This window comes from Vipera berus (assembly GCF_964194415.1).
Source record: "Vipera berus genome assembly, chromosome: 1".
Lineage (NCBI taxonomy): Eukaryota > Metazoa > Chordata > Lepidosauria > Squamata > Viperidae > Vipera > Vipera berus.
In genome coordinates, this window is record NC_138202.1 from 255,361,503 (window position 1) to 255,384,864 (window position 23,362).

The 23,362-nt window shown below is 38.1% G+C and overlaps 1 protein-coding gene across 1 annotated transcript in view; it reads right to left on the minus strand.

Moving 5' to 3' along the window:
- The window catches only part of REV3L (REV3 like, DNA directed polymerase zeta catalytic subunit), a 79,658-nt gene that overhangs the window by 40,571 nt on the left and 15,725 nt on the right, over positions 1-23,362 (minus strand). Inside the window, exons 2-11 of the mRNA XM_081314054.1 lie at positions 19,842-20,031; positions 15,513-15,587; positions 12,536-12,696; positions 8,824-8,914; positions 7,774-7,868; positions 7,265-7,369; positions 4,226-4,310; positions 4,002-4,141; positions 2,867-2,989; positions 225-450 (exon numbers count right to left, since the gene is read on the minus strand). Of these exons, the coding sequence (XP_081170180.1) occupies positions 225-450; positions 2,867-2,989; positions 4,002-4,141; positions 4,226-4,310; positions 7,265-7,369; positions 7,774-7,868; positions 8,824-8,914; positions 12,536-12,696; positions 15,513-15,587; positions 19,842-20,031 (1,291 nt within the window). The remainder of the gene's footprint in view (positions 1-224; positions 451-2,866; positions 2,990-4,001; positions 4,142-4,225; positions 4,311-7,264; positions 7,370-7,773; positions 7,869-8,823; positions 8,915-12,535; positions 12,697-15,512; positions 15,588-19,841; positions 20,032-23,362) is intronic.

The following is a 23,362-nucleotide window of genomic DNA, read 5'->3' on the forward strand; positions in this document are numbered from 1 at the left end:
GGGCTTCTAGATTACCTTGGTTCAAGTTGTACCTATTGCATATTAAACTGAGTTTACATTTATTCCTATACCTTATCCTACATATATTTTCTTGATATTATATTAGATCATGGATAATATATAAATTATATAGATTTTCTTCAATAATATGGAAGGTTCAATACAGGCTGATCAGTACTTTTATCAGATATGCAACTGTACAAAAAAAAAAAAAAAGAATATACCTTCGCTTTGCATCAACTTCATTTGAGATGCTATCCCATTGTTGGGACATTAACAAACTGAGCTCCATTTCTTCTTTTTCAATCTGTGGCTCATTTTCTTCATCATCACTGTTCTGAAGATTTCTATAGTGTCCAGAAGATGATGCATTTTGTTGTACAATCTCATATCCATCATCTTCCAACCCAGCTAAAAGATGTATCATGGCTTGATCAGCACTGTTATTCACTATAGGAAAAATAGAATGTATTTTTGTATTTGTTTTTTTAAATCTCTGCATTTTTTTTAATAAAACCTAATAACCTCACAATCTCAATGCCATAGATGAACAAAAATACACAAGATTTTTTGTTTTTATTATCATTTCTCTCATGTATCCTGACGTGTTTACTGAACAGTGAGATATGAGCAATATTATGTTGACTTGCCTGTTCCATGTTGAGCGCAAATGAATAGTTTATTTATTTACCATATGGCAATGGTATATTAGCTAGGACACTACAGGGTTAGTACAGAGTAGTTGTTTGGCTGCCTAAAGCTGCTAGTCCATTCAGTTCATACTTGCATGCTATCTAAGATGCACCACAGAGGTTAAATTGCTCCGTACTCAGAATGGTTAACAGTATTCTGCAGTGTCATCTGGGGCTTTTCCCTCTGATGTCGCCTCGCATTTGGGGGTCACATTAGGGTAACTCCTGCACCACTTGAGATCATACTTCTGTACAAAGCACCTTTATTTTTCCCACTGAAGTGGTACCTATTTATCTACTTGAATGTAACATGCTTTTGACAGAAGCTGAGGCAAGTAATGTGAGCTCCCTCTGTCATGTGATGCTAGGACTTGAACTGGTAGAAAAAAGACCATCTACTGGCTTTTAAGCCACTGAGCCACTGCGCCTTTTTACAAATGAATGGTGATAATGGAATAAATAGCTATGAGTTGGGGGGAAACTGTGCAACCTTCTGAATGACTGGAACCTAGAAGAAAAAGTTATATTAAGTGGTATGAATGGACGAATGGGAACGAAACAAGAAAATGCAGAAAAGTAATTTAATAAGTATTTTTCAGAAAAAGGTTCATTTGTTTCAAATATTTGGCTTCAGCATATTTATACATACACCTAGCCAAGGAAGGAATCTAAAGCATTATTGATTACAAAAGATTGAATTAGTGAAGAATACCAGAAAGAAGAATTATTTAAAGTGGGACAGCCACATCCAAATGTGCTAAAAATGGATTTCAGGGGTGCTGGTGGTGATAGATATGGAAACGAAGGAAAATAATGTGAAAGAATGACTGAATAAGAGTGTAAGTTTTGTATGATAAATACAAGATAAATTCCAAAGGAGTACAAGAAAAACTGTGGAAAGTACTTGAATCAGTGTTTAAAAAATGGCTTTAAAGAATGCTATAAAAGAGAACAAAGGTCAGAGTAAGAAAAATATGATATTGATAGAAATAAAAACTATATTAGAAGTGGGTGAAAAGGGTTTAAACAAAGTCTTCAGAAGAGTGTACGGAAATGATGAACTTATTTGGAAGGAAACTAAAGGGAAAGAATAGGGGAGGAGATATTTTAGCAACTTACAAGGAAATGATAGTGATATGTTTAAAGAGTGACATTGAAATAAATACTACAAAATGTCAGTGTCCAGGAAATATGTGTATGAAAATGCACTGAGAATGTTGAAAAATGGTAAGGCTACAAGGTCGGGAAAAGTACCCAGGCATGTGCGAGAGACGCTGTGTTGATTTGATAGGGCACATAGGGGCACTGATGGTCAAAAGAGTGCATGGAAGTCATGGGGGATGCTAAGAAGTGCCATGGGGATCAAGTAGGGTCTAGAGGAGGATAGCAAGGGTCAAGAAGGGTGCATGAGAGTGTCATGATGGTCACGGATGGCATGTAAGGAGGTGATGTGAGTTGGATCAGGGAAGGTACTTGTGAGTGGTATGGGTTCGGGTGGGTGTATAAGAATATACAAGAGGTGCTACATAGGCTGGGGAAGGCATGTGGGAAGAGCAGATGGAAGGTGTATGGGGCCAGCACAGATCTGGGGAAATACACAGGGAGGTGACGTGGAAACAGAAAATAAAAGAGGATCAAATCATACATGCACAAACAAAATATATAAATATCAATAAAGAATGGAAAGGAAAGAGAAAATCAAGAGTCATGTTTGGAGAGAACTGATGAGAAGTTTAAAGAATAATCAGGAGTGTGTTAATAAGTTTAAGGGGATGGATAGAATCAATGATCATTTGCAAGAGCAGAGAAGAATAGAGAGGCATAGCATTGTAAAAATAGATTTCCTTTTTCTCCTATCTTTTGCCTTTAGTTTCTTTTGCTTAATAATTCTTACTTTTTCCACATTTTAGGTATGTGTATAATGTGACGGGTATGTAAAAATAAACCAAATGCATGGATATACTGTAAGTAATAAAAATGGCACACACTAATAGTTATTATAGTGCTTTTTAATTATCTGATTTCCTGGCCTTTTAAACAAGCAAGACAAACAGGGTGATTAATATAATAAAGCTACACAAATTAATTATAACCAAAGTAATTAAAACAACTTAATATCTATATCTAAATATTCTTAATCCTTACTTAGAAAAGCCTTTGTGAATTATACTTACTAAACACAGGAGTATTATTAAATCTCTGAGATACTGGTTGGAAATATTGACTAGTTTCCATTATATTCAAAATGGCTTCTTCATTTATAAGTGCATCCTCTTTATATTTGCTTTCGGACTCTTCTAAAAAATGAACAAGGATTCTAGGTAAGCTGTCAATATTTTTTAACAAATGTCACAAGACTATCAATCAACTTATTAAAATGTGCATTTACAGCTTCTGAAAATATATATTGAGAACATGCTTGTTGTTCAAGAGAATTAAGATATATTCATACTCCATTTTAATAAAGTGATCCATAAAGAAGCTTTCTTTTTCTTAGCTATTTGTTCTTTTTGTATATACATTCGTTTTCTCTTGCTCAACTGTGCCCAACTCTTGGAGACTGCCCAGACAAGTCCCAGCAGTTTTCCTGGCAAGGTTTAGCATTGCCTCTTTTTCCAGGATAGAGAAAAAGTGGCTAGTCAAAGTCACCCTGCTGGCTTTGTGCCTACGGTAAGGCTCTAACTGACAATATCCTGGTTTCTAGCCTGATATCTTAACCACTACACCAAACTGGCTTTCATATTATATATTATTTATACATACTACATATACATATGTAATACATATTACACACACTCAAATGTATGTACTAAATTTCCTTTATCTCCAAATACTAAGTAGCAATAAATATGAATTTGTTCCTTTCTTCAGCAGAATGGAATTAATCAATATATCTTATATATAAATCTTATCAGAATCTGTTGAAAATTTAAGAGTTAAAATGTTCCATCTTAATTACCTTCATATTACCAATATTCCTAATAACACATGTAGTTATAGCATGTTATGTATATAGTTTTAAAAGTTCATCGTAAGCCAAAGTTAAATAGTTAAGATATTTACCAATAATAAAAGGCATGTTAACATTAAATAGGATTATAGACACTGATGAATAATCACACAAAGTATATCAACAAATTGTTAATAAAGGACAAAATAAAATACAGATGAAAACGAAGGTCAGTCTCTTTAGTGGAAGAGTTCAGTCCTTGTGTTCATTTCAGTATCTTCTTCCATTCTGAATAAACCAGTTCTATTAGGACAAGTCATGTAATGGAGGAAAACAACTGCTGTATAAATAATACTAACCTCTGTGCAGCTCCTTATCACCGTGTACTTCTATCATATTTGCTGGTGAGCATGAAATAACTTTAGGTACCTCAGAATGTAATGTCAATTCAGCAGAGAATTCTTGTGATTCATTATTGCTGTCCATTGAGCCAGATGTCCTAATTAATAATAAAAAAATATTTAACGTGATTGTTGAATCCAGAGGTAATGACATAAAGATTAACATATAAATTAATACTTACACAGAAAAATCACTTTGTTTGAGTATTTCTTTAAGTCTCTTCTGAAAGATTCTTTCACTTTCTGTGATGGCCACAAATCCACGATCTTTTTTTCATGAAAAAATGTAGGAATTTAGAATCACTATATTAATATTCTCTCTCCTTAAGAATTGTTACTCAACATTTTTAACTATAGATAAAGCAATATACCATCTGTAAATTGCCATGCCCATTTAAAAAAAAGAATCTGAATCAACAGAAAAAAATTGAATTTCTCTGACATATCCACAAAACATGAATGGTAGTCCTCAACTTATGACTATTACAAATATTTATATATTATTTTAATATATAATGATATATATATTATGAAAGGTTTAATGACCTAAATCACAACAGTGCTGAAAAAAATGGACATGACTCATGTGCAAAATTATGACTGTTGCAGCATTTCCACAGACATGTGATCAAAATTCAGATGTTGGCCACCCACTTGCATTTATGGCCACTGAATGCTTCAGCTCCTCCCAACTCCCTCCCATCTATGCCTTTTGGCTGTTCTGCACCTGTCTTGCAGGGGTAAACAGTGGTTTGCCATTGCCTTCTTTCTAGGGCTGAATGACTGGCCCAAGGTCACCCAGTTGGCTTTGTGGAACTAGTCTCCTTATTCTAACTTGAGGCCTTAACCTTTACACTAAACTGGTTGTTAGGAGCAATAATACAGACACAAAATGGTGCAAGATCTTGAATTGAGGAAGGTAACAAAATGAAGAAGTGAAAGCAAAATATACTCAAATTAGGCAATGAATTTTAGCCATGCGCTTCAGAGTAATTCTTGACAATGTAACCTGTAAGACATAGGTGGGCAACTAATTTTCCCAAAGGCTACATGACAAACTGGGACTGTTGGAGAGGGCTAGACCTACAGGCCTGTGAAAGTACAGAGGAATGCATGGACGCACGTAGATAGGTTGACAAAAAAATAGCAGCCACCTTCAAAATAAAAGCAATGCAATTGTATTGCATGCATGTGTCAAAACACATTCTTCAAAGAATGCAAGCTGGAGTCTCCAAACAGGAACATGTGACAAACAAAAGAGGCTTTATTCAGCTCAAAAGCACAAAAGCAAAGTCAGCGTTGGGAGTTAATTGCTCCCAACACTTACATAGCCGGTCAGAGACAGGGCCCTGCCCCCAAACCACAAACTAGCATCTACCCACAACCCATCATAATCCCTCCTTCCCCTTGCAACCCCCTTTGCTGCTCTATTCTACTCACCACCCTCCGCGCGTCCATCAGTCTCTTCCCCCCACATCCAGCAGTCTGCTGGAAACCAGGTAAGCAGTCCATGCAAACCCCACCCTTAATCCCAGATGTTCAACCCTGCCGTATTCGGCTCCACAAGGGGCGGTGCTGCTCAAACCACCCCCAAGCCTCTGCTGAGGCAATTCAAGCCCTGGAAGCTTGCTACAGCAATGGCAGCCCTCCTGAGTGTCATGCTGCCAGCTGGAAAGCGGTGGGGCCGGCAGAGAGTCCGACGCAGCCAGCTGCGGCTGTGGCAGTGTGCAGGGAGGTGGCAGCACTACCGGCGGCTCAGTGGCACCCACCGACGTTCCCTGGGCCAGCTGGCAGACGGTGGAACAAGCAGGAGGCTCATGGCGGCCAGTGGCATCGGCGACACCCACCGAAGACTCCAAAGTCAGCTGACGGTCGGTGGGGTCTGCGCGGAGCTTGGTGGCATTGGCGGTGCTGGGCAGGGAGGCAGCAACGCGGTCAGTGGCCCAGCGATGCCCTCCAACGCATCCAGGACGCAAAGGAGCTGACGCGAGGCTCTTCCTCCCCCCTCGCTGAATGTCGGGCCCACAGGGCTCAACAGCATGGCATACACTTATTTGCATTTGATTTCTAGTTTCCGATTGAGCTCACACGGGCTGGACAGGGACAGCCAAAGGACCAGATGTGAGGACCATAAAATGCCCAGGTCTGCTGTAAGATACCATATTTTTCCGTGTATAAGATGCTATTTTTTCTTGCAAACACCCTGTTCAAAAATCAGGTGCATCTTATACAAGTGCAGTGTCTTGTACACGAAAAAATAATGGTAACCTCCACAGCCCAGGGCAAGCCTGTGTGGGTTCTTTACATGCCCCTGCCATGCCCCCTGTGGGCTTGCCACTAACAGGAGGGGGGAGGGGGCAAGATCGTCGGATGGCGGCGTCCGGAGGGAGTGGATGGGACCAGTAGCATGGATGGCAGTGACAGTCCTTTCCTTCCCTCATACCTGTAATGCTAGCAGGGGGACCCTGTGGAATGCAGCTGCGAGGCCATCCTGCTCGATAATAGCGGTCAGCCGAACTTCCGGATTTGCCGGCTCAGCTGTTCAGCGCTCTGCTGAACAGCTGATTGGCCCAGAGAAATGGCGGGGATTTTAAAACCTGCCTTTGCTTCCCTTGCCTTGCTGTCATGCCGGTGCTCACACCGGTTTACCAGGGTCGGATGGCTGCTGCTGTGAACTGATTATGCATGCTGGTTGGGGTGGTGGTGGTGGTAGCGGCGGTGGCCGGAAGGCGTCTATTTAGAGCGTTGGAAAGCGGTTGCTCCCAGCACTGACTTTGTTTGCTGCATGGAACTCGCATGTCAGAGCATCTTATACAAGGGTGTGTCTTATACACAAAAAAATACGCTATTAAACTAATGCATTCTTGAATTTTTAGCATCTTCCAGATGCTAAAAAACATGCAATTTACTTATAGATCAGTTCTTAGATACACTTTAAAAAAGAATGCTTTCTAACTTTAAGAAAGAACGCTCTTTCTTCACTCTTTCTGTTTTTTTGGATCTAAGACTATACTGGTAATAGGGAAAAAAGTTTAAAATAAAATGAAATATAATCCAATGAGAACATATAAAAGCAACAAGCAAAGAGGGAAGAAATTCAGAAAATGATGTTATGATGCTATATTACATGATACATTACAATATTTTTATATCCTGCCTTTCTTTTAGGAGTTCCCAATAGCAGCATCCAATCAAAATTAGACACTTTTGTCCAATTCTACCTTGTGAGTTAGGAGGAGTAATCTGTGATGATTCTTTGTTCTTTCTACGCCGCTGTTTCTCATCCTCCCATATTGCTTGTAACCCTGGATTCTGACCAATCTGGTCTGGAACAGTAAAGATGCAGCAGAATCAATGGCAGTGTCAAGCTTATTAAGATACAGATTTACAAGAGGTTTTCTTGAATAGCAATACTGACAAAAATCTGCCCTCAATCATGGTAATCACGTTAAGCTTATATTTCATCTTTTACCCAGAAGCTCGAGAGATAACAACTGACTAAAGTCACTAACTATGACTTTATAAATTTTAATGGTTGAGGGTGGACTTGACTGGGTGCAGTTTAGCACCTTCTCTGCTGGCTATCAAACAAGTTATTTAACTTTTTGTAATTAAATATATTATTGCTTAATGGATCTCAAATATTTTAAGTGAAGGAATTATACACTGACCTGCAGAAACAACAAACCTGCAAATATACCATGTGATCACACAAAGAAAAATACTTTACCTTCAATATCCAATCTATTTAAAATATCAGCAGCTACTGCATCCACTTCCAATTCACAGGTACTCTGTGGCTCTATATCTTCCAATATCAAAGAGCTGCATTTAAATTAAAGTTAAAGAGTATATTAATATGCTGCATTTTTAAAAAAATGTATTATATTTAAATGTAAAAATTATATATAAAATTTTATATCAAAATACAGAAATAATCACAGATTTACAATGGTTTTAACCTTAGTTCAATTAAAGAATGAGAAGCATTAGATATGTAGAAATGATAATTTATTTCCTATTCCACTAGTGATAAAAGTGAGCATCTCCCAAGCTTGCATAACAACACGAAAGTAGGGGCTAAAGGTATTTGTAAGCCCTGGGGAGCAAGATATATAAGAAAAAAACCAGACCGACATCATGTCACAATCAGGTCAATGGAATTCAAGAACAAGATTAGAGAAGGGATTGTTGAATATGAAAATCTGATTCTTTATTTACAATGCAGGTACTCTTCAAATGTTAAGGGTCACACTTCGCACAATTCCTCCTAACATGGCTAAAAGCCAAGGAGTGAAGAAGTTGCAATTTCAAACATTTGGAGACTATTAGAAGTGTGTATGCATGCATGTGGATGTAGGCTGACTATAAGTATTAGAACAAATGTTTACTTCAGTTACATTGCTGGAAAAATGAGTCAGCAGTATAAAATAGAGAAAATTGGGTCAAATGTCATAACATTTCAAAATAGTATCAATTATTTAAGAGATCTTCAAGTCCAGGACAATTCTGCCATTAACACATTCTAAGTAAATAAGAATACATAGGTGCTAGCATGTTCTCAGAAGGCTAACTCTATCCTAGTATATAAAACAAAATAAATTAAAAATTAAAAAAGAACTTTGATTATAGCCCACTGATTTAGATTTATGGCCCTACTACAACTTTAATTTGATTAAACTACTTAAACCTGCAGCTATATTTAGTACTAATACATGTATGTAGATATCCCATGGGTTAGGATACTTGCTAAAGCAAATATGTATCCAGATATGCCAACCTAGAAATCTCATTATCTTCCCACTGATGGGGTCTTGTAGCAGATCTTGTCCAATTATCTCCACAACTTCCAATTTCTTCAAATGCATCACCTATATATAAAACATAGCCAATATGTAGTATTAGAAAACATGCCAGTTTATATATTAAAAATTTGAAATACTGCTTGTTTTAACAAAAAGTTAAGATCATAGATCATTTATTGGCAAAACCCTGTAATAAAATAAGCATGGAATTAAATAAGAGTTTAAGTTAATCCCCATCTGCATTTTGTTTGCTAAATGCAATTTTATCTAAAAGTCTTTTACATTGAGAGAACATTGAAAGTGCAAAAGTAGATCTAGAAAATTATCTTTTTCAGAGAAAATTACGAATTCTTAACTTTCAGGGTTTGAGATGCAAGGTAGTAGCTACCTTTCAGTTCTTCCGTTACTTAACAAAAGAAGTCTGCAACAGAGTATATGTGACAACATAGCAGCTCAGCATAGATGCCATCATACAAGACTATTGGAATATGTATTCATGATGATGCCTATCTTCTATAAAGAAGCAGCAATCGACAGCCAAATAAAAGCAACCCCCCACCCCCCATCTTCTTTACGTTACAGAAGATCCCAAAGGGAATAACTGGAATTATGGCAAGAGTGTAAGAAACATGAGAATGATTTACAAAAATGCAACTTATTCCTACAATCAATGCTTAGCATATTTTATGCAAATGTACTATGACAGGCAGTCCTCGCCTAACAACTGTCTTGTTTAGTAACCATTTGAAGTTAGTATGGCACTGAAAAGGTTAACTTTACGACTTGCCCTTGCATTTATGACCATCGCAGCATCCCCATGTTCACGTGATCGAAATTCAGGCATTTTGCAATCAGCAGGCATTTATGACCACTGAAGTGTCCCGCACAAATATGACCAACATTTGTGCACTTCCCAGCCAACTGCTGACAAGCAGAGTCAATAGAAATATTGGCAGTAAAATTGCAAGTCACGATCATATGGTGTCTTGTTTAATGACCATAGGTACTTCACTTGACTGTGCCAGAAGTGGCATTGTAAATCGGGTAAAGTCAAGTTATTTTTCACTTAATGACTGTCACATAGTGCCAGAGTTTCCAACTGTGGTCATTAAGTGAGGGCTACCTGTAATTCAAAAATATGTCTACCTCTGTGTATTAGAAAATTAATATATTTATTCATAAGCCCAAACTTTAAAATGCATCACTGGCCGTATCTGTTATGACTGTATCACAAATCTCTATATAACTGAATTGACAATTCTGGCAGAAGGTTTTTAAGAAATTGGCAATATTCAGGTAAAATATTTATCTTCCAAAAAAACCACCTTTTTCCTCACCACAGCACCCTTAGAATTATGTACATCTTCATTTAAATTTAGCTGCAGTATTCATTATGGCAGACTGAGAAACTGAGAAACCTGCAGAAAAGCTCTCTCGTGTAATCAGAAGTGCAGTATGAACTGAGGATATATTTATGTTTTTTAAAGCAAGATCGAACAGATTCTAAATCCATTTTTCAGCCAATTTCAGAAAACTATAAAGGGCTCTTCAATATTTGTTTTCCCACTACCGTATTTTCCAGCGTATAAGACGACTGGGCGTATAAGACGACCCCCTACATTTCCTGTTAAATTATAGGGTTTGGGCTATACTCACCGTATAAGACTACCCCTCTTCCAATGCACACCAAATAAAAATTAAAAAACTTCAGATTTGATTTTAATATGGTAATTTTAATTCAAATGCTTATGACATGCAGGTACTTAGTAGGAAAACTGTCACTTATAAACATAAGGCTGTTTGTCATCAAACATGTAAACATAAAACAGTGCAAGTGGATTAAACTTTTCCTAATTCACTAAAGCTTTCCCTGCGCAGACCAAATGGGAGATCCGCTCCAGGTTTTCCAGCCAGCCCGCCCAGTTCCTGAGTCAAATGTGTCCTTAGAGCTAAGCAGCTGCTCTGGCTGCTGCATTCCCCACCTGCCTTTCAAGTTGGGATAGACTGCAGCTGCTCTTCAACTTTAGAAGGAAAGACGCCCAGACCCCAGCCTGTAAAAAATCACAGACTGCAGCTTCTTCTTCAATTGGTCCCGCTTTCCCTGTGCAGACCAAATGGGAGATCCGCTCCAGGTTTTCCAGCCAGCCCTTTCCCTAAAGTTTCAGCACCCAGCGTATAAGACGACCCCTGACTTTTGAGAAGATTTTCATGGGTTAAAAAGTTGTCTTATACGCCAGAAAATACGGTATTAACTTCTGACAGAAGAATGGAATACCCATTTTCACCAGTGATTTCATACATAAAAAGAGTTAGCTTGAGAAATCTCTCGACAATAAATGTGGTTGTATCTAAGGCAAAAACACAATGAGAATGGAATAGTAATTATGAAAAAACTTATTGCACCTGAAGCATCTATAAGAATACTTTAATAATTATAGACACCAGATGAAGAACTATCCCAAGACACGTGTAACAGAAAAACAAACTGCAGATCCAAAAGAAACAATAAAATAGAAGATAAAACAATAAATTATAGAAAGACTCAGCTCTTTCCTCAAATTAGAAGATAGCACTATATAAATTTCTATATAATCTTTCTAAATAGTACAAAAGAGCCACAGTACACTGAAAGTGATGAGGAATAGAGAAAGTTTGCACATGGAAAGTATCAAGGAAGATTGCACACTGCAGGAACAACAGCAGAGCCAAGTCTGACTCCAAACAGAGAAGAAACAACTGCAGGAAGCTTGCTTTATGCTTCTCCCATTTCAATGTTTTCTTCCTTATGCTGCGCTTTTATTTGATAAGTCTAGGGATTATATCCTTAATTTTCTAGAAATCCTTTTCTTTTGAATAGTAGTGTAAATACTTTAAATGAACAAACTCTATACTTTATATGCAGCCAGAGAGCAAGAAATTTTGACTTAGTTCACAAGTCATAAAAAAAAATTACTTGCCACAGTTTCTGAAGCTATGTTTTATAACAGGACATGAAAGGAATAGTAATAAGAATTTTGATTTTGAGGCCTGGAATGTCTCAAATAAGTAGTGTTACAGGATACTGAACATAATGTTCTAAATACATATAATTTAAGATATTTAAGATATATCATTTAAGATATATTCTTCAACATCTCTTGCAGATTTTATGTGAGGAACCACGTATCTATGGGTTTTTTAGAATAAAATTTCCTAAATGTACTCAATTTCAGTTCACTGTCATTGGATTTTCTTAAACTTCAAACATTAAAAGTATTAATTCTTTGTTTTCTCTTTCAAATGACAACTACACTCAGACAGGATTAATACATTGCATCTATCTTTTACATTTATCTATTGTACACCATAGTTGGTTAAGTAGCCACAATGACTAAGTTCAAGAAGTCATATGCTTATTTTTTACGCACGAGGAATAGCAGCTTTGTCATTCATTAGAACAGCAAGAGGGGTATAAAGTAAAAAAAAAGCATGGAGAAGTAATACTCAGCCATTATATCTGTAATTTTTTATTCTGAAAGAAGAGAAAGAATCTTGGACTATGCACCCAGCAGATATTAATGGTGAGAAATAGTATGGAACATAAACAATTTACAAAAGCAACCATTATTTTCTTTAAATTACCTTCCATAATTTACAGTTTATTCTAAAGGCTGAATTGTCTGAATAAGTTTGAGATAACTTCCATACCTTTTTTCTTTATCTTTCTAAACTTGACTGCAGCCAGATTGATTAAGTTCATTCCATATAAATTATAATCTATAAAGAGCTGAAGGAGGTAGGGAATATGAGCTTCATGAGGTTGGTAAATTTTATTCATTATAGCTCCACCTTGTAGAAGCTCGCATACTCTATAATTAAATAAAAAAAAATCATCAGTAGTATTTCAACATTATTTTTAAAGAAATATTTAAACATAGGGAAATTATTGAACATAAATTGAATACAGCAGTTTTCTGACGTCTGTACGAAGAATTACAGCTACACATATAACATTTTAGATACTAAAAACAAGATAAAATGAACCTAAACACAAGCATTTGAGGTATCTACAGATGTCTGTGTCTAGCTGTTCAAAATATTTGTTTTAAGCAAAAAAGAAGCTGCATACAGGTAGACCTCACTTAACAACCACATCTGGACCCAGATTTTTCATCTAAGTTGTTGCGGTCATTAAGTGACTTACCCTGTGACCTGACTTGATTTTACAACCACTTTTATAACAGTTGTAATCATTAACCAAATCACATGGTCATTAAGCAAATTCAACACACTTAATGGATGTTGTTATTTTTTTGCTGCAAAATGACAAAAGCCGTCACAAATCACAGTCATGTGGCAGTGGGATGTTGCAACTGGTTGTAAATGCGAGCCAGTGGACAAGCGCCTGAAATGCAATCATGTGTCTACTAGGGCCCTGTGTTTGTGGTTGCCATAACTTTAAGGACAAGTTTTCACTTTTGTTGAGTCCATCATTATTAAAGCCATGTTTAATTCGAAGCGGAAACAAGAAAAGATGCCTTCTTTGTGACTGAAGCAAAGGTTAGTTGGAGCAAAAATAATAAATAAGCCCAAGTTTCACAATAGTGTACATCTTAATAAGTTACAAATTACAGTTACTATTGTAACAGCATTCAGCATTATGGCACTTTTTAAAGCTTTTTTTTCTACAGGCCAAGGGTTGCAAGAAGCACAGCAATGATGTTACTGAATTAATGAAAGCAGAATTTTTCAGAGTTCATCCTTTTGGAGATTAAGATTATCTATTAATTATTTTGCTACTGAATATTAGCAAAAGCCATCTACCTGGGGAGGAGTGTGGGTAAAATGGAGGCAAGGAGCCGTGGTGGAACAGAGTTTAAAATGCAATATTGCAGGCTAATTCTGCCCACACCCAGTTCAATCCTGACCAGCTCAGCCTTCCATCCTTCCAAGGTTGGTAAAATGAGGACCCAGATTGTTGGGGAAAATATGGTGACATTTGTAAACTGCTCAGAGTGTACTGTTAAGCAATATGGAATGGTATATAAGTCTAAGTACTATTGCTATCTACAAGTCATAGTACCTCTGTGCATACCAGTCTTTGACTTAGAGTGCAATTGGGATCAGAATTTTGGTGGGAAGTTGAACAAGTTTTAAGTCAAGGCATCTGCCTGATCACATGATTTTTATGACCATTTTACAGTGGTCATTAAATGGATCACATGGTCATTAGTTGAAATCATAGTTGAACAAATCATGAAACATTTTACAATGGCCAGAAGTGATAAAGCAGTCTTTCCAAAGCCATCGTAAGTCCAAACTATTGTCGTAAGTCAAATATTACCTGTACAGAGAGGCCTCAACTCACAACCATTTGTTCAGCAACCATTCAAAATTATGATGTGTCAGCCCTCCTGGCAAAACCAGGTAGGAAACACAACTAGATGAGCTAAGTCTACTTTATTGTAAGGCTACATCAATAGAATCCTGAAGGTCTAAAAGGATAAATCTTCATGCCACCACTTTTAACTGCTTGATCCGTTAGAGACGATCCTTCCTAATTTCTTTCTCTGACCATTAAGCCACTGGAGCTCCTGCCTCTCTTGTCTTAATTGTTTCCCAGGCTTTCTCCAACATCATTCCCACATTCCATTACATGGTGTTGCTGAATGGACTTATTACTTGTGCCCAAAGTTATGGCACTTGAAATGTCCCTATAGTCAGGTGGAAATGTGGCCATTTGAGAGTCTGCCAGCACCTACAGCCACAGGAGTGCTGCAACTCTCCCCACTCACCTATCTCTCCCTCCATCTCAGCCGCCCATCTTGCTCCCCTGCACATCAGGCCTAGGAGGCTTCAATCATTCCCTACGCTTCCCTTCCCAGCAGACCCAAGAGGCAGGACTCAGTCCATCAAGCCTGGGAGACCTCAGTCTGTCCCAATCTATCAGCATGTGCAACCAGCATGCACAAAGCATTCAATTTTACTGTTTTTCTCCAGCTACTGACAGTCATGCCCAGCTTATGCAAGGTTGCCTCATACCATTCTCCATTCTCCTGGTGCTTCATAAGCCTTCTTCTCCAAATCATGCAAGGCTTGGAGAAGGAGGCTTCTGAAACATCACAAGAATGGTGCCTGCTTAGAGAATGGCACCTGGAAGCCTTAGTGAGAAGGCCGTGCCTCGCAACAGCCGAGCATATCTGTCAGTAGCTGGAGAAAAATGGTGAAGGCAAGTGGAGTGCTTTGCATGTGCTGGTAGATCAAAGTGTAGGATGAGACCTTCTGGGAATCAAGAGAAGCAAGTGCAGGCCTCTCAGGCTTGTGAGCTGAAGAGGAGGCCAAAGGCTCTAGAGCTAGTGGGCCAGGGAGTATAGAGAGCAGACTTGGTGGGCTGAGGCCTCATAATTAATTAAAGTCACAGAGTTTAGCTCGTAGTTGCAGTTAGTGCTTTTTAGGTACACTGTGGGGAAAAGCCCTCCACTCTGTAAGGTGGAAGGGGAAAAAAAAGGTCAGCCATACACTGTGAAAGTAGTAAATGAGAGTACAAAGTTACCCTCAAAGAGTACAAAGTTACAATTTCACCAATTTTGCAACTGCAAGTATTCATTGTCAGAGGCAATTGCTAAAAAAAGACTGCCTGTATAAAAAGATATACCATGGAAGTACTAACAAAAGAAATATTTACCTTTTTACCATAGCAGGATTGTAAAGATAGATCTTCATAAACTGCCTTTCTTTTTCATGATATCCATAAAAAGGCCTGTAAAACAAAAATGCAGTATCATATTATATTCTGGTTTGTCCTGCTCCAAATAATCACTTTGATGAAATGGATCCACATATGTCTTAAATAACCATCAGCAGAGTAATAGGAACCTTGCCCATCACAGCCCAATCTGGCACTGAGATTCACTTGTACATGTTATTTATAGGAGAGATTCCTTTATTGCAAGTCAAATATAAAATAACATAGAATGGATGATCAATTATTACATTTCTCAGAAACAGTTTGACTGTATATTATTTTTCAATCTAAAGTCAGCACTGCTAGTTAATGATTCAAAATAAGGCTTTTTATACTGCTGCACAAGTGAGAAGACATCATTCCGACACTTAGATGATCTCTGTACCCTTTGAAATTCTGAAAGTTTGAGAGAACATGGATTAGGTAGCTATTACATTGCCATGGTACAAGAATACTGTCATACACAGGTGCGCTAATGGCCCACCCCAAGGTCTTTATTTTGGAACACTGTGGCAGCTAGATCAACACACTTTTTTATTGCCTTTCCAAAATACAGATGATAGGATACTTTTTTGCTTATTGTGCAGCTAAGGACAATTGCATAGTAGCCCTGATAATAAGGTAGGGAATAGCAATCACAATTTTTTTACTTGAATCCCAAATTATAAATTAAGGCTTTTAGAATAAATCTACACATTAATTCCCAAGAGTATTCACGTGCAAATTGAAACAAGTGATCAAATGTGGCATAGTACAGTAATGCCATAAATGACAGTCCTGCCGATTCCTACATTTGAAGCAACTTGAAATTTCTACCCACATTTATCTTGCCTTACAAAAGAAATATTTCTAGTTTTAAATATTGTTTCATAAATGTATAAATTTAATAACATTCTTCCAAAAGTTACCCCATCTGAACTGTTCATCAACTCTGACAACAGAAATCAAAGTATCCTTTATACCAACTATGGAAATGTGGAAGTATAAACTGCACTCTCATTTAAGAGTTAAGAAACCTTCAACTATAACTTAGAACCACTATTAAACTACATGGTGAGATTAAGAAACATAATTTATTTCTCCATTAAGAAATATGAGATATCTTCACTAACGTAAGGGCTGGGGGAGAAGGGAAGAGGTTGTAATACCAGCTAACACCAACCAACATCACATCACTGTCTGATCCTTCCATAATGTCTTGGCAGAAATAGATGAAAAATATTTGTTCTACTAATTCCCACATTAAATTGGTTTTTCACAATTTCTTTCAATTGCTCAGCCATTGTAGCTGCCAACCCCTAACTGACCTTGTCTGGACTTAAAAGCTAAGAAGGAATATAAGAACTATTAGCTACATCAGGAAGCTGAAGAACATCTGGAAGAAGGCAATGACAAACTACAATATTCCTATAATATTGCAAAACTAAAATCTGTCCATAAAATCAACAAGGCATGAGAGGCTCAACTTCAAAAAAGTTTTATTTTTCTTCAGTTGTGCAGTTCTTACACACTGGTATCACACACAAGGAGATGAATAACCCTATAAACTATACATCTCATAATCTCTGAGAAAGAAGGGATCAAACTCAAATGTCCAGAGTGCTCCACATTCCAGACTGAACAAAGCTTCACACATTTAAAATATTTTGCTACAAGGAACAATTAGAACACAAAATAAAACCCTTGGTAATCTGTTTTTTTATTCTAGGGTTACAAAAGTGGGTAATAGTGATGAATTGGGTAATTCAATTGCCTATTACAGGGGTCTTCAAACTTGGCAACTTCAAGACTGGTGAACTTCAACTCCCAGAATTCCTCAGCCAGCGTGCCTGGCTAAGTAATTCTGGGAGATGAAATCCACAAGTCATAAAAGGGCCATGTTTGAAGGCCCCTGGCCTATTACATATGCCTTGTTCTAAGAAGAATTGGGTTAAACTTTAAAGACTTTAAATTTTAAAAAAAGTTATCATCCTCACCAGTTATCATCAGAAACAACAGAATCAATTAAACATGGTTCTACATAATCAATTCTAGAAACACAATAGAAAATGACACAGCATAATTCAGAGCACAAAAATTAGTAAAAAGTAGACTTTATGGCTATTGGTCTGAAGCCTCTTTCTCTTATTAATGCCCAGCATTAATGCCCAGCATCTGTATTTGGTAACCTGCAGGCAATACACAATAAAAGCAATGCAGTTTTTTTATAGTTGGTATGTGGTGTGAAACATAGTAGAAATGTACAGATTGTATACATTAAATGCTCAAACAAAAGCAAAATGATCTTTGCACTTTGACTTACAACCTGAAATTTAATTACTAATGCTGGTTACAACAGCAAACTTTACATTTGTATAACCACACTCAACATAAAATTTGGTGGAAGAAGTTGTAAACAATAGATTGATTCAATGGCTCCACTGTTTATAATCTGATATTGTCTCTTAGCCTTTTATTGAAATTATTAAATGATTTTAAAATTGTTTTGTATGCCATCCAGAGTCATGCTATGTGAGATGGGTATGTGTATAATCAATCAAATCTATCCAATAAAGAGAAGGTAAGGGAGGTCTTTACCAGAATTTAGGGTTGGGATCAATCATTTGGCATGCAAATTGAGTACCCTGTCTCATCCATGCCAGTTGATGAATAGGACCCAGCAGAGTCTATATCTAACAATATAATAAAAAACTGCTTCTTCTACCTCATGCCCCTCCGATGACCTCTCTCCTCACTAGTATTGACCCATGGCATCAAGGGTAGAATCAGGAAAGGGATTAAAACTATGCTGGTGACAGGCCTTGAACCTCTTGGAACATGTGAAACACTTCACAAAGCATCTCAATTTTGTTGTGAGCTTGGAACAAAACCAATGTGCTGATTCCAAGATTAGGCCAAGCTTGCAGAATATGTGCACATTATTGTGAGTTTAAAAATCTTGTAACTGCCTTTCAGGTCTGGAATATTTGCACATATCTATCACACAGCAGCTTATTGCACATGTATTATTGGCTATGTGGCACTTCAGTAATGAGTCAGGAAATATGTTTCAGAGCACATGACAGCATGAAAAAAGCACTAATCTGCAACTCTTGAAAGCAGACATACCTTTGCTCAGGATTGTATGGCTGGTCTTTGCAATTACATTGGTGCCTCTCTGTGCTCCAAAATATACTGCTCAAAAAATAAAGGGAACACTTAAACAACACAATGTACTGTATTTAATAGTAGGATGTCTTATCTTGTGTTCCCTTTATTTTTTTGAGCAGTATATATTTTCAGAATCAACTCTGAAGTATTGCACAGTCCTAATACATATCCTAATACATATGTTAGTTTTACTCATTAATACACAGACATTACTACTTCATTATTTATCAAGTTGTGGAGGAATGTGCATTCAAATTCCCATCTAGCAATGATAGATTTCTTAGTTACTATCTTTTCTTCTAAGTTTTAGAGATCTAAGAGGCTCAAATTCTGATAGGTATACCAATGCAAAAATGACATTCACCACTTTTCCTCTGTATATGAATTATAATCTTTCAGCTATTGTCTTTCCTACTCCCTCTCCACCTCTAAAATCCTCCATTTAAAAACAAGGGCAAAAATAAATAATTATAATGATAGTTTATTCAGTTGCTGCTTTTAAAAATATTAAATAATGCTGACAAATCTCACCTATACTGAAAAACTCTGTAGCCAACTTTGTTAGAAAAAAAAATAACGGACTTAGTTCATTATGAAAATTAAAAGGCAGGTATGGCTACAGTAAATAGAATATCAGTTTAAATGTAGAGTAGGAATCTGTTTTGTTTATATAGATACAAATAACAAACCACCCATGACCCCTGAGACATGCTTTCAGAGATATTTCCTTATCTAATAACAGAATGACCATGAGGAGGCAAAAAATTAGTGGGAGCTATTTCTGACTTCCCCTACTGACTTTACTGGCAGTGTCAGAAATCACAATCATATGACTGCGGCGGCACAGCACATAGTACTATTGTAGCCACACTTTTGCCATTACAAAAGGTCTGGAGATTCTTGACATTTCAATCTGATGAGAACAATTTGGGGTGCATTCTTTAAGTTAGGGTTTGAGGTACCTCAATTCAAAAATTGTTGCCCTATGATGCACCATTTTGTCCAATTGAAAGTTAGAGAAAGGCAGAGGAGTTTTAGTAGTACATAGATTAACCCTTTGAAGATTCTCAAAAATAATTTTATTATTTAACTGTGTTTAAAAAATAAATTAATACTTACATTCCATATACTAGTGACACCTTAAACACATGCTGAACAGAAGAAGATGGATTTCCTAAAGTAACATTGAGTGCCCGGTCAATGCTGAATGCCAAACTACGCAGATAATGATCTGGCAAATGTCCATAACCATCATATGGCACATACAAGTAAGGGAAAATACCATGTAAATGGAGACAAGTCTTCTGGCCTGAAGAAGAAACAAATTGTTCAGAATAATTATGAAAATTAAGCAAGTCATCACTTTCAAATAAGTGCTAAAAGGAGGTATGAAATATACACATATAAATATACTATTTATTTATGCTACATTACAGACTGCAGTTATTTACCCTTTGCAAACGATTCCAAAGAGGTATGGCACGGTACTTTTTTGATATTTATTAAAGCAGTTCCTTTAAAAAAAATAAGGCTGCTTTAAGGACACTATTGAAATGCAATTCTTTTAAGAGTCCTCAGGCTCAAAACATGCCTCAAAAAGAGAGGCTTCTTTAATAAACAGCAGAGAGGTATTACACTTGTTACTAATGTAAAATGTCACTCACTCATCTACTATTTATTAAAGAAGCCTCTCTGTTTGCCAGTGTTTAAAATCAGATTTAGAGCAGTAATATGTTAAAATTGTATTATTAAATTAAATAATTAAAAGTTCTCAGTTTCTTAAAACAGCATGTATAAATATATTTTATTTATTTATGATATCTGCATCCCCCCTATTCCCATAGGTTCTGGGTAAGTAATAAGTATAAACAGATACAATACCTCCCCAAACCACCACAGACACATGTACACCGAGAGAAATCCAATGACAAATACATTATTGATTATATTATTATTAAAGTAGATAGTTTATTTTTAAAACATTTCTAACAATAAAAATATAAAATAATTAATCTGAACAGATCAATCCAGTAGGTCAATATATTTAACCATAGCAAAAATTTAACAAGACAAATAATGGTCTTTTTATGCCGAATGGAAAAAAAATATTACTGTTATAAGAAATCAGCATAGAAACTTCAAATTAGTACTGTGATATGAAAAGAAATTAGAAATCTAAATTTTGCATTAATCTACTTTGCTTCCAAAAAATAAGATTTTGTGGGGTTTTGCTGTCTTCAGAAAGCAACCTGAAACCGAGGAAGATTGCAGGAGCACGAGATCAGCGTTTCTGGGCAAACGCCGATTTGCGGTTCTGGCAATCTCGCTTGTTCGCTTTCAGCTTGCTTTCTGCAAGCAAGCGGGATGCGGAGGCAAGATCGGCATTTCTGAGCAAACACCGATTTGCGGTTCTGGCAATCTCGCTCGCTCCCTTTCAGCTTGCTTTCTGCAAGCAAGCGGGATGCGCAGGAGGCAAGATTGGCGTTTCTGAGCAAATGCCAATTCGCGGTTCTGGCAATCTCGCTCGTCCCGGAGTCTCCGCTGCCGGAAGCCTGCGATGGCCGCATAACAGGGCTTGCAAAAAGTGGGGCGGGCGGTGGCAGCTGCTCACAGCGCTGGCCAAAAGCAGGGCAAGGCCGCTATCAAGCCCCGGGCTCGACAATCAACTCGGTGGGTGTGGGGGAGGAATCCGCGCAGCAAACCAGCTGATCGGCAGAGCAATGAGCAGCTGGCTTTGGTGCGTCTTCCCTGCACTGTGCTCTGTCGGCAGCTCAAATCCGGAGTCTCAGGCTCCCAGCTGATCGGCGGAGCAACGAGCGGCTGGCAGGCCAGGTAGACAGGTTGCTGCACGATTCCCCCGCCCCAACCCAGTTGATTGTCAAGCCCAGGGCTCAACAGCCACTCCTGCTCAAAAGGCAGGGTTCGGCAGCCAGCAAGGCACTCGCACGGGGCTCTCCTGGGGCTGGCAGGCGATGGGGGAGGAGGCTGATCGCGTTACTGGTACCTGGGACTCCGACACGCCTTCCCGGCCATGTATGCCCCGAAGAAGCGCCGATCAGAAGTCAATCCAGTTGCTGCACAACAAGTCCCTGGGGAGGGTGTGGTCTCACTCTGCGCCTGCACACGCCCTCTGTAGGGTTCCTGCAGGTCGCTGCCAAGCAGCATGCTTTCCGGCAGCAAGTGAGCTGGAAAGGAGCACAGCGCGGGGGTGGGGAGGAGAATGTGGGGGGAGGGCAGGCGACGCCACGTACCACCAGCCAGGTGCTCATGTACCACTAGTGGTACGCGTACCACCGGTTGAAAAGCCATGTTCTAGGTTGCTTCTCTCCTTGATTAGTTTCCATCCGTTGCTTCTTGTCCTGCCTTCAGGCACTTTGGAGAATAGCTTGACTCCCTCTTCTTTGTGGCAGCCCCTGAGATATTGGAACACTGCTATCATGTCACCCCTAGTCCTTCTCTTCATTAAACTACACATACCCAATTCCAGCAGCCGTTCCTTATATGTTTTAGCCTCCAGACCTCTAATCATCTTTGTTGTTCTTCTCTTTCTAGAGTCTCAACATCCTTTTACATCGTGGTGACCAAAACTGGATGCAGTATTCCAAGTGTGCCCTTACCAAGGCATTGTAAAATGGTATTAAGACTTCACATGATCTTGGCAGCTGCAGCACACTGCTGGCTCATATTGAAGTGATTGTCCACTAGGACTCCGAGATCCCTCTCACAGTTACTACTATTGAGCAAGGTTCCCCCTACTATACCTGTACATTTGGTTTTTCTTGCCTAAATGTAGAACCTTGCTTTTTTCACCATTGAATTTCATTTTGTTAGATAGCACCCAGTGTTCAAGTCTGTCCAGATCCTCCTGTATCTTAAGCCTGTCTTCTGGAGTGTTGGCTATTCCTGCCAGCTTGGCGTTGTCTGTAAATTTGATGAGTTCCCCATCTATCCCCTCATCCAAATTGTTGATGAAGATGTTGAAGAGCACTGGGCCCAGAACAGAGCCCTGGGGCACCCCACTACAGACTTCCCTCCATGTAGATGTGGTTCCATTGAGGACTACATACTGAGTACGGCCGGTCAGCCAGCCAGCCAGCCAGCTATGAACTCTTATATAGCTCAACTCCAATGTTATCTTCAGGATAGTCCATTCTGAGCAGAATCTGCCTGTCCTATGCAATCATAAGAAGATGCTTAGGTCCTAACCTCATAAAAAATTAAGGGGAAGGGGTCCAATTGACATATATTTTCAGTGGTGGTACCAACATGTGCCTACCACCTATGGCTTATTTAGCTCCCACCTTGCTGGCATTCCTGAAAGCATTAAAAAGTAATATGTATTGCAGTCTCAGGTCCTAACAAAAACAAAAACTACAGGTAGTCCTCAACGTACGACCACAATTGAGTCCAAAATTTATGTAGCTAAGTGAGAAATTTGTTAAGTGAGTTTTACTCCTTTTTACGACTTTTCTTGCCACATTTGTTAAGTGTATCGCTGCAATTGTTAAATATGGTTAAGTTTGCCCACTGACTTTGCTTGTCAGAAGGTTGCAAAAGGTGATCACATGACCCCGGGACACTGCAATCGTCATAAATGTGAGTCAGCTGTCAATCATCCGAATGTAAATCATGTGATCATG